Source organism: Nerophis lumbriciformis, linkage group LG04, assembly GCF_033978685.3.
Source record: "Nerophis lumbriciformis linkage group LG04, RoL_Nlum_v2.1, whole genome shotgun sequence".
NCBI classification, from domain to species: domain Eukaryota; kingdom Metazoa; phylum Chordata; class Actinopteri; order Syngnathiformes; family Syngnathidae; genus Nerophis; species Nerophis lumbriciformis.
The window spans coordinates 37216597-37235206 of NC_084551.2; the positions used below are offsets into that span (position 1 = coordinate 37216597).

Below are 18610 nucleotides of genomic sequence, written 5' to 3' on the forward strand. Positions count from 1 at the left end.
AAAGTCTGAAAATATTCAAAGTTTTGAGAATGTGTTTGTTTGGGCATACCGCTCAGTTAGGTACATATTCTCTTCAATTAGGTCAAAATAAGGAGGCATCTTCTTTGTCTTGGCCAGTTCTTTCCATTTACTGGAGTCTTGGAAGTCCCGGAGAGCGAGTGATGGCCGCACCACCTCAGCTTTGACTTGACTTTCTTTAGCTTCTTCGAGCTCTCCTAATTGACGATCCCTCTTGCCCGCAGGTCCAGCTTCAGCCTCATTGTCAGAATCGGACTCGATCTCTGGCCGCCTTTTCTTTGGTGGGCCCCTGCTCCTGTGGGCCCTAAAACTGATCTCTCTTGGGGGATCAGGGACTGCAGAGCACCTGCTGTTGCTGCTAATTTCATGACCTTGCACAAAACTTGTCGACCCTGGGGGTCCACTGTACTCGATGGCTGTTTTGTTAAGCAAGGATAGTTTAGCCCTGCAGTAGTCATCATGGTCAGTAGTGAGAGAATCTGGGTGGATTTCACTTGCACGATCATGATACTGTTCATGCAAATGTTGGTAGAGATTTTGGCTTGTCTGTATGTTGGAGCCTTGGTGATGCCACGAGAGATTATGATGCTCATGTTGCTGTTCCTTAGGAACGGCTTCTAAAAGTTTACAGTTTGGTAACAGTGGTCCATGGCTGCTGTCTGGCTGTTGATATGTACTACTGGGCAGCTCTGGCTGTGAAAAATTCCAACTCTGGTTGAATCCACTCATGTTATTGACGTCAACAATTGAAGAATGTTGGTAATGGGTGAGTGTGCCGTCAACGCTGTTAACATAATGTTGCAGTTGTTGGTTATGTCTGGAAATGTCAAGGCTATGGGGGGGATTAGGAATACCTTCGTGGACACTGATGGGACCAGTCAAGTAAGGCTGTGAGACGCTCGCAGAGGTGGTTCCCTCAGAGTGACTGGTGCTGTCAATCGTATTACTCTGGGATTGACAAAGCATACTAGTGTTGGATACAACACCCTCTAGCCTTTGTTGAGAGTTGATTTGATATCGCAGTTCACAACTATTAATGCTGCTATTGTGGGGTTCTGGTTTATTCACTGGACTGCCCGAAGAAGCTCCAGTGTCACGTGATTCACTTGTAAGGGATGAATTCTTTGGCACTACCACTACAGAGTGCAATCGTTTACTTGCCTTGCCACAATCGGAGTCATAATCAGAGTTTTCACTATCACTGGCCTCGCTATGGCCTCCAGATTTCTCTTTCAAATTACTATTCCAGCTCTGCATCTGTGTAGTATTGATGACCTGTGGTGCATCACTGTTGCACAAAGGCGGGACGGGAGTTGTTTTCTCAATGCCAGTGTCACCCTGCAAATGCTCCTCTTGGTCATCATAACAATCTGCCTGCATTAGCCTCTCACACCCTTTCCCCGATATAGAATGTCTTTCGGGTTCTGGTGTACTTTCATTTGTGGAAAATTCAATTTTCTTTACACAAGAAAGCTTTTCAATATACTGTTCACTCTCTTCACAATTTGCCTGTTGTGAATCATCACTCCCTGGATTTTTCTGCCCGACAATATCCCATCGGGACTTTTTAGTTGCGCTGCTCGTTGTTTTAGCGTCGTCTGTGATCGGCTGTTCAAGTGTCATAAGAGTCTCAGTTTTACAGGGTGTCTCATATTGCAGTGGTGGGTTTGTGTCAGCCTGCTCAATGGGAGTCACAGCTTTACCCACCTCATCCTCTGGTTTACCGTTCTGGACATCGAGTGTGGAAGGTATGTCTTCAATGGTAAATATAGACTTTGCACCTTGGGAAGTATAAACATTTTTCACATCTTGGTTGCACACTTTGCCATCACTACTACTGAGTAAACTTTCCACTGCATCATCTGATGTCACATCTGATGTATGAAGAGAAAAGCATTCCTTCACATCGTTTATTCCTTTAAGGGGTACATCGGCATGCTGCAGGCTTTCACTTGAAGGTATAATTGATGCATGTTCTTTCTCACCTTCGAGACTTGATTTTCTTCCATCTAAACTGTCGCATAGTGACTCTTTCATGGTTTCCTCAGCATCCTGGTGGTCACATTCTCTTTTCTCTGCTGTATGATTGGATATTTCTTTTTCACCAGGCAAACACGTTTCTATGGTTTTATGCGTTGTTTTTTCACTGAGGTTGTGACATATGTCATTATCATGCTCACTGGTTTTCTCAGGTGAGCAGGTCATCTGTACTGACTCTGGATTACTATCTGCGTGTTCTCTAAATTTCTCCTCTAAACCAGAGTTTGCCTGTAATTCAGTCCTTTGATCTGCCTCAAATTCAATCAAGTTTTTTTTTTGATGATTTTCATGGCATTGCTTCACATGATCTAACGTCTGCAGATTCAAAGAATTGGATTTCCTGCTGGTCTCTTCTATATGATGGGTGCTAGACTTATAGTACCTTAATTCTACACCAGGAGATGACTTGCGCTGGGAATCAGACTCTGAGAACCGCTTTGAAGTCCTTTCTGATATTGACAATGAGGATTGACTTTTTTTATCAAACTCAGATGAATGATGTGTATCTTTAGATGTCTTCCCAGATTTTGAGTAAGATGAAGACTTGTAATCTTTCTGAGAGCTCAAGTAGGAAGATGATTTATTGGCGTCGTTTGTCCTTGACCTCGTCTTGCGATGGTCATCTTCAGAGCCAGAACTTTCCCGAGTTCTGTCGTTGCGTGAGCGAGATCGTCGCCTGTCTCTGCGCGGAGGACTCCTGTACGATCTGCGATCCGAATCATGATAGTAGGATTTTTCTGTGCGGGAACCTCTGTCGGTTCTCAATCGCTCTGATCTGGAATAAGATGAACTTGTTCGAGAGCCTCTAGATCTAGATTGCGATCTGGACCTGGATCTGGATCTTCTGCGATCTTTCTCTGTTCGCATTGACCGCGTTGATGTGTATCTAGAGTCGCGGTCTGGTTTTGTGTAACTAGATGACCTTTCGTGATTCTCAAATTTCCTAGATAAACTTTTTTCCTTTTCTTCCCCATGTGACCCAGGTGAAGACCTTCTTGTTGCTGCTTTGCTACTGCTTTCCGAATTACTTTTACTTTTAGAATCAGATGATTTGTGTCTAGAAGACATTTGGATAGGATTTTCGTCCATTTCTGTGCCAGTTTGCGACCTGGTTTTCCTTCTGTATGTGTTACCATCCTGTTCATTACTACAAAATCTTTCTTCTTTTCCTGGAGATGCAGCAAGCTTCTTGAGGCTGGACAGTAGCTGACTCTCAGATGAATCCTTGTTAGAATCCTTAGAGGGGCTCACACTGATGGGGATCTGATGCTGGGTACTTGGGAACTTGATTACACTGTTATTTGTCGATTTTTGCATACCTAGCAAATCACAGGTCGGTGTCTCCTCTGAATCAAGAGATGCTCGTTTTTGCCTAGTTATCGACACACTCAGTATTTGCTTCTTGAAATGCATCTTGGCCAAGTCCATTTTCAGTTTAGCAGCAAAGCCTGGAACCTGTGAGGGTGTCTGTTCATTTAGCGAGGTGCGTGTCTGCTTTTGCTCATTTTTGCTGTCTGCGGCTTTTCCCTTGTCGACTGTTGGCTGTGGCGAGGCAGTGAGAGTTTCAGCGTCAGACCTTTCTGGACTGGAGGGGATAACGAAGAGGCTGTGCAGTGGCTTCTTGGTCTGTGAGAAGCTGAAGGACACTTTCTGACGACCCTGATCCTCTAGGTTGACCTTCATCTTGGCCCCTTTAGGCAAGAGATGATTGGACAGCATGACTCTGGGAGATAGACTTTTGATAAGCGCCGCCTTGGACAGCCCTTCCACCTTTACCTACAATAAAAGAGACTAATACATTAGTCTGAACCCCCTTCTCTATCGAAGCATTTGTCAGCATAGCAGATATATGAAATAATCAAATTTACTCACCGAAGCACCACTTCCTTCGTCTCTGCGTTTTAATGACAACATCAAGTGAAATAAAGTGGGGAGGACAGGAGAAGATTATTAGTACAACATTTTTTGATTAGGTATTGCTAAACATATAAAGCAGAGTATTGTGTAACAGGCCATGTTGGCCAATCTACACTCAACAAAAATATGGACACAACTCTCTTGTTTTTGCTCCCATTTTTCATGCCAATAAAACTCAAAGACCTCTAACTTTTTCTACGCACACAAAAAGACTAACATTGTTGAAAATTCTGTGTTAGTGAGCACTTCTTTTATTAATGACATTTTGAATTGTTGTGCCATTTATCCAAAACCATCACCTTATGTTGCAGCATGATAATGCACAGCTCCATGTTAATTTCTGGAAGCTGAAAACATCCCAGTTTTTGAAATCTACATCTGTGTTTTACATCTATAGCTCATAGTGATTTCAAAAATACAATTACGTTGCAGTTGCACCTGTTGAGACTTAAGTAAAAATGTCTTGCCAACCTAAATATGCCCTAGCAACAACGGACAACAAAGCACAAAGGTGTCTTCATACAACAACATAAGAATCATTACAGTGGTTCCCCGTTTTCATATGCTATACTATTCTTAGGACTCAGTTTTTGAAAAAAAATAAAAATAAAAAGTTTCAAAATTTTTGCACATACAGCATACTCCTACACATTTATGTTTCTTTATTGACAACGAATCTTGGTTCGGTGCCTCACTTAAATTGCTCGCAGAGTTGAGAGATATTAATAGGGTATTTACAGATATAAAATAGAATAAACAAGTATAAAGATTTAAAAATAAAAAATATAGAGAAGATGCATGCATTGCTTAAGAAGGTATTTGCACCTGACAAAGTCGACTTCCTGTGTATCACTTCCTCCATTGCTTTATTGGCCAACAATAATTTTTAATAAAGGTAAAATTTGTCAGCTGAAGTATATGTACTTTACATTGTTTTCTGCATGCAAAACTATAATGATTCTCTATGAAATGTGTTTTGTGTTCATTATTTTGGGTGTCTGGAACAGATTAATTGGGTTAATATTATTTATTCTTCTTCCGAAACTTTTGGAAAGGGATTTCAAAAACCGAGGTACCACTGTACTTCTTTTTTTGGCAAGTGCATGTCTGCTTTCCCTAGGGCAATCTTATAAATGTGTTTGGTATCTGGGTCATTTGTTCTTTTAGGATTAGATTTTGAAGCCTTCAAGACAAATTTGCAGCAAAGTTGCTACAAGATCTACACTCACATTGTTCAAGGGCTAAACTTTTACAACCAAGACACTGATTTTAGATGTTTATTCCACTAATGGCGTGTGTTTAATCACTGTCAACACAGAGAAGAGAATTAATACCTGACAGTGAGTTAAAGGAAATCAGTTCAGTTTTCCAGCTTTGACTTGATGTAATTATCTGACACTGCATTTGTGGGACTTCTATACAGAACACATAAACAAGACAATGTCAAATGAAAAGATGAACCAAATAAAAGATTGTGACGACATACAATGCAAAATATGTTGAATCTCTATCGTTCAATATACCTCAGATGGTATAATTCATAATAAAAAAAAATCTAAAATCCTTCAAAAAAAATTGTGAACTTCACAAGAGCTCAGTACAGTACATCAAGACATTAACTGGACAGGCTCTTTGTTTTTTCTGTCATTTTATGCTACACATAGAGTTGGGCAATAAGGGGAAAAAATCATATCACAATGGACTTTTTTCATATCAATAGATATCAATATGTATCACGATATAAATTAAATCACTATTTGTGTGACGTTTAAATGTTGCTAAAAGGTTAGTTATGAAGACATCAGAAGGGTAATATTGATTGCTATATGTATGTTTTACATGACAGATCTACTAAAGAATACGATACAACGGTTTCAGATAATATGTACATAATATTACTGTATAAAATGTATACACACTGCCAATATTATTTTACAAATGTCATTTTGCTCACAGCTCGAAATGTCTGTATGTATGTTAAGAGTATTATTAAAGCTATTATTATTGTGCAAGTTACATGCACACGGGTGGAAAACTGACATGTCAATCACGGCTGCTTGGTTCACCCTATTTAACGACAAAACATGAAGTTATTTACTTATGAAGGTTTGTTCCATTTCGTTCAGCGGTGCATTGGCGAATAAAACAACATTCTTCTCCATGTAAGTGTGCTCTGATTTTAAATATATGACATACAAATCATGGTACATGTAATATATCACTATATTCATGGACAGATAATATATGTTGGGCCAAACACAACCGGATGTGATGCCATTTTTCCACAGATCGTGTAATAGATAGATGACGTTACGCTTAAAAAAGAAGTATTGTCTACGTTAAGCCAAAAAACAACATTCATACTTATACAAACCATAAACTCACTTCTGACATTTCTTTAAGTTTAGTACAGTATGAACATTTTACACGTTTTGTTAGAAATAATTCGTTTTGTCCCCACCATTCTTTTGAAACACTGTACTGAGCTCTCGTGAAGACTGGTTGTTTTATTGTTTTATGTGTGACAATCAAACTGCTAGTGTGTAATAGGTACAATACTTACAGTATGTACATTTTTAGGGTGCAACAAAAAAACACTAGAAACTTGTACACTACTACCATCTAACGTCTTGGACTTGCAACTGTAATTGAAACTTAATGTCATACTTGTCATACAACAACTGGACAGCGGTTATCACAATCTGCTAATTTGTAAATGTTGCAATAAACAAATTTGATTTTATTATCAAAAACAACCTAATATCTATTAACACACACAAAAGTACCGAAAATTGGTACCGTTGAGCACCGGTTTTGATTCCCAGATACCGGAAATTGGTACTGCAGTGTGTTAATGTGAATGGTACCTATCCCTAGCGGCCTCTGGCAAAACAACGTGGGTGAGAACATGGAAAATATAGGAACAATTTCCCCTTAACATGTCACGGAGGATCTCTCTTAATTGCAGTATGTCTGCGATGCAGGAACATTTAAAGCGGAGGCATGTCGAACCTCTGGAAGATGCGGTCAACGCCTTTTCTCGGTTCGACAGTTAGAGGGTTGTGTGTAAAATAGATTTAACTATCATTTTTGCCAAAGTCTGTCAACTAAATGTTGTCAATATACCTTTGTGAATCTCCCTAAATACATCATCCTCACAAAATGCGCTTTTCTTTTTGAGGAAGCTGGATAGATTTGATAAGTTTTTGTTACCCGGTAGTTTTTATTGCTGCCATTTGGACTGTCCCTTCATTCCATACTTTATCTTTTATTGGTACTTTGCCTGCAGTGTTTGAAAAAGCATATGATTTTACTCATTAGTTCGACAGTAACATAGTTACCGTACTATAGCGTCAGAGATCTATTTTGTGTGTGTGTGTGCAGGCACGACATAAAAAAAAAAACAGTCGTTTTATTTGTAATTGTGAAATATATTGACATTTATTTTTTGAATCTGTTCTTTTACACCACAATTGGTAGCATAAGCTAGTCGGTAGCAGTGTTGTCATATTTTTGGTTTGAATTTTTGTTTTTATTTTGAGCGTGTGACATACAGCAGCTTGAAAGGTTTCACTGCATGACACTCCTCAAAGTGTTACTGAATACTATGCCCTAAGGTTGTATGGTATACCGCTACTAATAAAGTAAGGTGGTACTAAAGAATTAAAAAGGTACTATATTCCCTTAATTCATTTTAATGCATATGATGGCGCCCTGTCGTGACATCGCTGGTAATATGAGTCGAGGCACATGTCGTGAGTCAACACACACACACACACACACACACAGCACTTACAAGTGGAAACAGTGTGGAGACAGAAGAGGAAGCATTAACATATTTTGACATATTTTGCTGCTGCTCACTGCTCCCCTCACCTCCCAGGGGGTGATCAAGGGTGATGGGTCAAATGCAGAGAATAAATTTCACCACACCTAGTGTGTGTGTGTGACAATCATTGGTACTTTAACTTTACTTTAACTTTTAACATCAAAATTAACAATAAAGGTGAGGCTATAAACACTGAAATGCCGCTCTGGAAGCGGTGCTTTAAAACATAGCTAGCTAGCCACTAACGTCCGGCCGCAGTGTTTTAGCTACTCCTAAATAACTAGTCTTTGCTTCCATGGTGACGAATAAACTACGGATCTTACAATTATAATCCCTGCAGGACAAAGAATAGCTAAACATGTTTGACTACACACCGTAGGAGGATACAATAACTAACCGCGAACAGCAAACTAATGCTCCTGAATGTAAACAAGTAGGTGGATCTGTACAAATGTTGACTATAACAGAACCAAGTACAAGAGCCGTATATAGCCGATACTACAATGATTACATCGATATGTTCACAAAATATTTCGTCATTTTTATATTGTTCATGAACTCAGAAAATACGTCCCTGGACACAGAAGAATTAATTAAGACCAATGTATAACCCTGTAACTACTTGGTATTGGATCAACACCCAAATTTGTAGTATCAGACAAAACTAATGTAAAGTATCCAAACAACAGCAGAATAGGTGCCTATTACATTTTAACAGAAGTGTAGATAGATGTTAAATCAGAAAGTAACCAGATGTTAACAATTAATGAGCAAATAGATGAATCCATCCATTTTCTACAACTTGTACCTCAATTCTTTCATAAAAGACACAATATCTTACTTCTCGTCAGCAGCCAAATTAGGAGCTTTGTAACCCGTTTGCTTACTTACTACTAAAAGAGGAGTTATCTAGCATGGTTACTATGTTTTTTGATGTCAAAATTGTTATTTGATCGCAACAACAAACACATGTTTAATGTATCATAATATTTTCTGTTAAAATAAAGTCAATAATAAAAAAAATTTGTGGTCCCCTTCATTTAGAAAAGTATTGGTACAAAAATATATTGGTATTGGGACAACACTACTATGCCGTGGCCAAAAAAACTACCAAATCTCACTAGAACTGAACTCCTAATTTTTTACTACTGTGTCCAAAAATCCTCCCCATCAACAACACTAAGGTGAATTCAAGCCATTGTGGTTTGTGATTGCTCAATATAACAAAAAAAGGGCAAAGTCTGTCATAACGACAGATGACTTTCAACAGAAAATACTGCTGGTGTCCGATCTGTGCAGTATGGTCCTTGGCAACACGAGTGAGGTCCATGCGGCCTGCTGTTTAGTACCTGATTTCGGACTTGAGCAGAGTGTCCATTGAGGAACTGGTCTAGGATTAGTGGGCCTGTGGATGCTGCACGGCCGAGAATAATCCAAATCAGAGAAATGAGCCCTCCACCGTGACACCACACCTGGCAAGAACAAAGATAAGTTTACAATTAACTCAGGGCTGTGGCCACAACAACTGACAGTTTGTCAAACAAATGCAGTTTTTCCTCTTGTATCATACAATGCGTTAAACTACTATTAACTTTAGACCGTTGGCTAGGCTGACTTAGACTAAAACAATTCCACTGAAGTCCAGTCTTGGAATGGTTATCTATATGACTGCAATTTGGAAGTCTTGTGCATGCTTTCATTTTACTTTCCAACACTGTTTTTGTTTTCAAATTCACAATGGTTTTCTGTGGCTTTGCATCACAGCAACAACAACATTTTTTATCTAACAGAAAAGAGGACATACAGTATGTACACCAAGAAAACACATGGATGCCGAATAAAGCTGTAAACATGGTAGTTGAACGTGTAAAACAAACAAAAAAATGCATCTGGAATGGTATAGATTTTTGTTTGAGAGCTCATTCTGAAGCATTGAAAATGACTAATTAGGCCAGTGTTTTTCAACCTTTTTTGAGCCACGGCACATTTTTTAATTGAAAAAATGTGGAGGCACGCCACCAGCAGAAAACATTAAAAAATGAAACTCAGCAGCTGATATTGACAATAAAAAGTTGTTCTCGCAAGTGTTGGATAAGAATTCAAACCATAACCGACCATGCATGACTATAGCTCTTGTCTCAAAAGTACTGTCACATCACGCCGTGACTTATTTGGAGTTTTTTGGTGTCTTCCTGTGTAGTGTTTTAGTTCTTGTCTTGCGCTCCTATTTTGGTGGCTTTTCCTGTAGAAGTTTCATGTCTTCCTTGAGCGCTATTCCCCCGCACCTATTTTGTTTTAGCAATCACGGCTATTTAAGTTGTGGCTATCCTTCTTTGCGGGGACATTGTTGATTGTCATGTCATGTTCGGGTGTACTTTGTGGACGCTGTCTGCTCCACACGCTGTAAGTCTTTGCTGTCGTCCAGCATTCTGTATTTGTTTACTTCGCAACCAGTTCAGTTTTAGTTTCGTTTTGCATCGCCTTCCCTAAGCTTCAGTTAAAGTTAAAGTTAAAGTACCAATGATTGTCACACACACACTAGGTGTGGTGAAACTAGTCCTATGCATTTGACCCATCCCCTTGTTCACCCCCCCGGGAGGTGAGGGGAGCAGTGGGCAGCAGCGGTGCCACGCCCGGGAATAATGTTTGGTGATTTAACCCCCAATTCCAACCCTTGATGCTGAGTGCCAAGCAGGGAGGTAACGGGTACCATTTTTATTGTCTTTGGTATGACTCGGCCGGGGTTTGAACTCACAACCTACCGATCTCAGGGCGGACGACACTAACAACTAGGCCACTGAGTAGGTTTTCTTAGCGGCACTCGCCTTTTGTTTATTTTTGGTTTAAGCATTAAATCATACTTGCCAACCCTCCCGATATTCCCAGGAGACTCCCGAATTTTAGTGCCCCTCCCGAAAATCACCATTCTCCTGGATTTTTCCCGATTTCCACCCGGACAACAATATTGGGGGCATGCCTTAAAGGCACTGCCTTTAGCGTCCTCTCTCACCTGAAAAGGAGACTATTATATATGTCTCTGTTATCCATAGGTTTATCTATAACCCATAAAGTAGGCAGGAACGGAGCTATTTCTCAGCGTGTGTTTATTCCAGCCGGCACGTTAATACACTGACACACAACAGCCGAATTCCCATCGTGCATTGCTTCAAAACTACGGCAAGTAGTAATGTCCAAAAACATAAGAGAGACGAAGCAGAAGAACAAAGAATAGACATGGCGACGACGAGTAAGAAGAAGAAGTACGCTTGCAAGTTCCAAAATGATTGGATACAATAATTTCATCCAGAACAGCTCGAAGGGGAAGGGGTATGCTGCCTGCAAATTTTGTAGATCAGATTTCTCCATTGAACACGGAGGCCGAACGGATATACTCATTCATGAACTGATTTATATATATATATATAAATGAGGGTTGCAACAACTAATCGATTAAATCGATTAAAATCGATTATAAAAATAGTTGGCGATTAATTTAGTCATCGATTCGTTGGATGTATGCTATGCGCATGCGCAGAGGCTACGTTTTTTTTTTTTACTTTTATTTATAAACTGCAACATTTACAAACAGCTGAGAAACAATAATCAAAATATTAGGGGTGTAACGGTACGTGTATTTGTATCGAACCGTTTCGGTACGAGGGTTTCGTTTCGGAACGGAAGTGTACCGAACGAGTTTTCACACGAACGTATTAAGTAGCGTACTGCACGTTGTGTAAACAATACTCAAAATGCCGGACATTTGAGGCATTTTATGAAACTACGCCCTGACAGCCCAGCAAAAGATGACATGTCCGGTGAAAAGAGGACGTATGGTCAGTCTATACGTAGCCCGTTAGCTGCTAGCATGTTTGCAAAAGAGAACTAGCAGCGATCGGTTTCACCGGACGTGACCGGGCTAGGTCCTGACCATACGTCCTCTTTTCACCGGACATGTCATCTTTTGCGGGGCTGTCGGGCGGAGTTTCTTAAATGTCTCAAATGTCCGGCATATTGAGTTAGGGTTGCGTGTATTTTCAATGTACGTTCAGGGTTAAGAAGGTTAAAAACACAAAAAATTGTGCGTACAGCAGCATACGTAAGGGAGGGGGAGAGACAGAGAGAGCAAGAGAGTTGTGATAAATGCGCATGCGTCGTTAGGCTCAGCATTTTATCGATACATTTATCAGATTTAATTTTTTATTATCTATAGCAGGGGTGTCAAAAGTGTGCATTTTTGTAACATTTTCCTTGTTTTATTTGGCAAGTTGAAAGATGGCGCCAGTATGCTGGTTTTTTTCTTCAATAAAATACTGGAAAGGATAGAAATGTAGTTTGTCTCTTTTATCCGATCATTAATCGATTAATCGAGGTAATAATCGACAGATTAATCGATTATCAAATTAATCGTTAGTTGCAGCCCTAATATATATATATATATATATATATATATATATATATATATATATGTCTTAATAAAAAATCTCCTGACGATTGAGGGTACCCCCCTCATGAAACAGGCTTGTAGAGATGAAATAGTCTTGTGATTTTTTTTCCCCACACATACATATATATATATATATATATAAGAAATACTTGAAAATATATACCCCCCGCATCTTCCGAATTCGGAGGTCTCAAGGTTGGCAAGTATGCATTAGATACCTTTTTACCTGCACGCTGTCTTCTGCATATGTGATCACTACAAACCATGTTCCCGACATCTACAAAGCAATGATCTACTTGCTGCCACCTTCTGATATGGAAGAGTATTACATGGTTACTCTGCCGAGCTCTAGACAACACAGACACTCAAAAACGGCACATTTGCAGATTATTATTACAGGTTTGCAAAAAATATTTTTAACCCAAATAGGTGATATGACATAATCTCCCACGGCACACTAGTGGTTGAAAAACACTGAATTAGGCAGTGTCTTTGATGCAGCCCAACATGGCCTTTTCAAAGGCACTTCCTGTCCATTATGAAACATCGTACCGTGTATATCAAGGACATTTAATCACATTCGCTTGATTGAGCTGTTAAAACTGTTCTTCATACACAATTGTTCAAAGAAACGTTAGCTCATATTTACGAGGCAGTTGTGTTACCAGGAAGATATGTCCGAACCAGTTAAGCTAACTTTGCTAAGCTAGCTGTGTGTTACATTCCTGATAACCTTAATTTGCTTGTTGTGCTTAAAACGCGACGTGCAAGTGCATGTTTTTCTGCTTGGGAATGCAGCATTTTGTTAGCGTGTTCCCAGTCGCGAAGGGAAGTAATCGATTGTCCTTCTGTGTCTACGATGCTAATCTTAAAGCGAGCATTAGCGGCTAACGAGGTTCGATGTTACTCGCAACATGGACGCTATCCAGACTGCTTACAAACATCGTTCTTCGCATGCATTTGAATAAAGGACAGCTGTAATTAATAGTTTGGTGAACTGTGTTCCGCTGATGTTAATCATAGCCGCACATTGACCATCCCCATCCGGCTTACGAGCATGCTAGCCGGGGGGGGAGGTTTTGTTTTAGCTTCATTGCATGTTTCGACCCCATTTACATAACGTACCCAAATAGATGCGTTTCTCTGGATACTCACTTCACGAAGTGCTGCATGTCACAGGCCTCGTCCATCGTCCAAATTCCCAGGGATATGCCCTTTGCCAAACATCCAAGCCACAATGCGTGCCGACGTCAAATCCACACGGGGTTATCGTGGGTGATGTTCGGCTCCCTTGCTGTTGTGCTACAGCGGCTAGCATGTAGCTCACTCCTTAGCCCAGAGTTGGGAGTAGCGTTTTTAAAGTGTCCACAAGTCCACAACGATGCGTCTCAGCGTTTGCAATGCCTAAAAAAAACAATAAACAAATCATGTCGCTAAATTACATTTTATATATTTGGTTTTTGGTGTGTGCGCGATGACGTCACGTGACGATGCGCGGACACTGCTGCGGTTCGTCAAGGTGAGTCAGAACGGGAGGAGAAAAAAACCTCGCAAGACTTCAGCTGCACACATTTGGTCTTCTTGATAAACTTGCGCAACAAACATCTGGAATTTATTCACCGTGAACATCCGTGCATGTGTTGTCATGACTAATGCATAGGGATGTCCAAAAATGGCTTTTTGCCGATATCCGATATTGCGATATTGTCCAACTCTTTAATTACCGATACCAATATCAACCGATACAGATGTCAACCGATATCACCAGTCGTGGAATTAACACAATATTATGCCTAATTTGGACAACCAGGTATGGTGAAGATAAGGTACTTTTTTAAAAAATTAACAAAATAAGATAAATAAATTAAAAATATTTTCTTGAATAAAAAAGAAAGTAAAACAATATACAAACAGTTACATAGAAACAAGTAATTAATGAAAATTAGTCAAATTAACTGTTAAAGGTTAGTTCTATTAGTGGACCAGCAGCACGCACAATCATGTGTGCTTACGGACTGTATCCCTTGCAGACTATATTGATATATATTGATATATAATGTAGGAACCAGAATATTAATAACAGAAAGAAACAACCCTTTTGTGTGAATGAGTGTGAATGAGTGTAAATGGGTGAAGGAGTTTTTTTGGGGTTGGTGCACTAATTGTAAGTGTATCTTGTGTTTTTTATGTTGACTTAATAAAAAAATTTAATTAAATTAAAAAACGATACCGATTAAAAAAACGATACCGATATTTTCCGATATTACATTTTAACGCATTTATCGGCCGATAATATTAGTGGCCTGCCGATATTATCGGACATCTCTACTAATGCGTATTAGCGATGGCAATTGTAAAAGAAAGGGCATCTCTATCCTCCTTCAAAACCGCACTAAAAGAACACCTCCAGGCAACTTCAAGCGTAAACTAACACCCTCCCTTCGCATCCTACCCCCCCGTATTGTAAATAATCAAATGTAAATATCAAATGTAGATACTTATTCTTATGCTTTCTGATCTCTCTCTCTATGTCCACTACTTGCTGTACATATCCTACCAAGTCAGTCCTACACTGTTCCAATGTCCATTTCTCTGATGATGCAATTGTTGATGACTGAAGTGTTGATATCAACCTTTAATTGCCCAAATAAATATATGGGACGGCGTGGCTCGGTTGATAGAGCAGCCTGAGGGGTTCCTGGTTTGATCCCCAGCTTCCGCCATCCTAGTCATGTTTGTTGTGTCCTTGAGCAAGACACTTCACCCTTGCTCCTGATGGGTCGTGGTTAGGGCCTTGCATGGCATCTCCCGCCCTCAGTGTGTGAATGTGTGTATGAATGGGTGAATGTGGAAATAGTGTCAAAGCGCTTTGAGCACCTTGAAGGTAGAAAAGCGCTGAACAAGTATAACCCATTTAAATATATACAGTTCTAATGTGCAGGTTATTTGTACAAAAGTGTATTTTAATCTGACAAGTACTAAAGTATTTTTGTTCACTCACAGAAGCAACTATATAGTATTGTTTTATTATGTATTATTTAACATGTAACAAAAGTACTAAGCTTGTCTTTTTTATAACAATCAATATGAATGTTGTCTGTCTATCTGTGTTGGCCCTGCGATGAGGTGGCGACTTGTCCAGGGTGTACCTCGCCTTCCGCCCGATTGTAGGGAATAAGCGGTAGCAAATGGATGGATGGATTATGAGCTATACTGTACTAAACATGTAACACAATATAAAGCTTTTTAAAAAAAAAATTTATTTTATTTTTACAATTTCCCTAATGTTAATCTGGCAAGTATTAAAGTACTGCACTTTTTATTCACTCACAGACCCAACTAATGTAAAAATATACATAACTTTACCTTTACTCAACTCAACATGTAACGTAGTACTAGCTTTACTTTATTTAATTTTTTACCAATTGCCCTAATTGATGTACAGTCTAATGGACCCCTTTATTGCATGTTAATATGTCAAATATTACAATACTTTGTATTCACTGACAAAAGCAACTCATGTAAAACGTACCTTATTGTATTTTTTACTTATTATGTATACTGTACTAAACATGTAACAGTACTTTTTTTTATTTTTTTTACAATTTCCCTAATGTATGTACAGGTTAATTGCATTTTAATCTGGCACGTATTTATGTACTTCTCTTTTAATTCACTCACAGAAGCAACTAATGTAAAAACATCCATCCATCCATTTTCTACCTCTTATTCCCTTTTGGGGTTGTGGGGGGCGCTGGAGCCTATCTCAGCTACAATTGGGCAAAGGCAGGGTACACCCTGGACAAGTCACCACCTCATCGCAGATGTAAAAACATATATTATAGTATTTGAAAAATATGTATACTGTACTCAACATGTAACAGAGTACTAGTCTTACCCTTTTTAACAATTGCCCTAATGTGCAGTCTAATGTACAGGTTAATTGTATGTTAATCTGTCAAGTATTAAAATATGTTTTATTCATTGGCACAAGTAACTAATGTAAAAACATAATTTATGCTATTTTATTAAATATTATTATTTGTACTGTACTAAAAATGTAACGTAGTACTAAGCTTATCTTTTTTTTACAATTTGCAATTGTATTTACAGATTAATTGCATTTTAATTTGTCAAGTATTAAAGTAATGTACGTTTTATTCACTCACAGAAGCAATTCATGTAAAAGCATACATTATATTATTAAATATATATTTATACTCTACTCAACATATAACAGAGGACTATGGTTTACCTTTTTTTAACATTTGCTCAAATGTATGTATCTATTGTGCAGGTTGTTTGTATTGGCAATTATTAAAGTATTTTTTTATTGACCCACAGAAAGAAAGTAATGCACAATTTGCTGCAATTATATAAATGCTGCAGGATTTGAAAAAATTAATGCAAATGAAAAGTGTTGCAAATGCCAAAAACCCACCATTTTGTTCTATTCCATGAACTTGCAGCATTTCTTTCATGCTGTTTGTGTGTTTTTTGGTATATGCAGCATTTTTTGCTTTTGTGTTTGATTTGTAACATTAATGTGATTGCAGCATTTTAAATTGCAACATTTTACTATTGCATTTGTTTTTGTTTTTTGTCTGTACAGTATTTGGTTTTGAATTATTTTCTGTGTCTGAAGCATCTGGGCGTTGCTATGTGTTTGCTCCTATCAGCCACTGTAATTATTTTGTGGGGGAAAAGCTGAAATGTTGAAATGTATTGATTGATTGAGAAGTTTATTGACATCTTAAAGAATTGAATCCATGTAATGCTTTAAAAAGGTAAATGGATGGCACAAAAAGCCAAAAGGCTTGTTTCCATTGTGATCCATTAAATATTCATCACATTTGATGCATTCAATAATAAAAGATATATAACCTGAACATGTATATACAAACCCCGTTTCCATATGAGTTGGGAAATTGTGTTAGATGTAATTATAAACGGAATACAATGATTTGCAAATCATTTTCAACCCACATTCAGTTGAATATGCTACAAAGACAACATATTTGATGTTCAAACTGATAAACATTTTTTTTTTTTTTTACAAATAATCATTAACTTTAGAATTTGATGCCAGCAACACGTGACAAAGAAGTTGGGAAGGTGGCAATAAATACTGATAAAGTTGAGGAATGCTCATCAAACACTTATTTGGAACGTCCCACAGGTGAACAGGCAAATTGGGAACAGGTGGGTGCCATGATTGGGTATAAAAGTAGATTCCATGAAAAGCTCAGTCATTCACAAACAAGGATGGGGCGAGGGTCACCGCTTTGTCAACAAATGCGTGAGCAAATTGTTGAACAGTTTAAGAAAAACCTTTCTCAACCAGCTATTGCAAGGAATTTAGGGATTTCACCATCTACGGTCCGTAATATCATCAAAGGGTTCAGAGAATCTGGAGAAATCACTGCACGTAGGCAGCTAAGCCCGTGACCTTCGATCCCTCAGGCTGTACTGCATCAACAAGCGACATGAGAGTGTAAAGAATATCACCACATGGGCTCAGGAACACTTCAGAAACCCACTGTCAGTAACTACAGTTGGTCGCTACATCTGTAAGTGCAAGTTAAAACTCTCCTATGCAAGGCGAAAACCGTTTATCAACAACACCCAGAAACGCTGTCGGCTTCGCTGGGCCTGAGCTCATCTAAGATGGACTGATACAAAGTGGAAAAGTGTTCTGTGGTCTAACGAGTCCACATTTCAAATTGTTTTTGGAAACTGTGGACGTCGTGTCCTCCGGACCAAAGAGGAAAAGAACCATCCGGATTGTTATAGGCGCAAAGTTGAAAAGCCAGCATCTGTGATGGTAAGGGGGTGTCTTAGTGCCCAAGACATGGGTAACTTACACATCTGTGAAGGCGCCATTAATGCTGAAAGGTACATACAGGTTTTGGAGCAACATAGGTTGCCATCCAAGCAACGTTACCATGGACGCCCCTGCTTATTTCAGCAAGACAATGCCAAGCCACGTGTTACATCAACGTGGCTTCATAGTAAAAGAGTGCGGGTACTAAACTGGCCTGCCTGTAGTCCAGACCTGTCTCCCATTGAAAATGTGTGGCGCATTATGAAGCCTAAAATACCACAACGGAGACCCCCGGACTGTTGAACAACTTAAGCTGTACATCAAGCAAGAATGGGAAAGAATTCCACATGAGAAGCTTAAAAAAATGTGTCTCCTCAGTTCCCAAATGTTTATTGAGTGTTGTTAAAAGGAAAGGCCATGTAACACAGTGGTGAACATGCCCTTTCCCAACTACTTTGGCATGTGTTGCAGCCATGAAATTCTAAGTTAATTATTATTTGCAAAAAAAAAAAAAGTTTATGAGTTTGAACATCAAATA

At 38.9% G+C, this 18610-nt stretch overlaps 1 protein-coding gene across 2 annotated transcripts in view; it reads right to left on the bottom strand.

Annotated features, from left to right (window-relative positions):
* Positions 1-13704, bottom strand: part of setd2 (SET domain containing 2, histone lysine methyltransferase) — a 38026-nt gene extending 24322 nt beyond the window's left edge. The window contains exons 1-4 of one of the 2 annotated variants that reach the window (XM_061954390.2): positions 13404-13704; positions 9154-9276; positions 3931-3952; positions 50-3834 (exon numbers count right to left, since the gene is read on the bottom strand). In XM_061954390.2, the coding sequence (XP_061810374.1) occupies positions 50-3834; positions 3931-3952; positions 9154-9182 (3836 nt within the window). In that variant the 5' untranslated portion in view covers positions 9183-9276; positions 13404-13704. The remainder of the gene's footprint in view (positions 1-49; positions 3835-3930; positions 3953-9153; positions 9277-13403) is intronic. The other variant, XM_061954396.2, reaches the window with a different exon arrangement.
* Positions 13705-18610: the final 4906 nt, after the last annotated feature.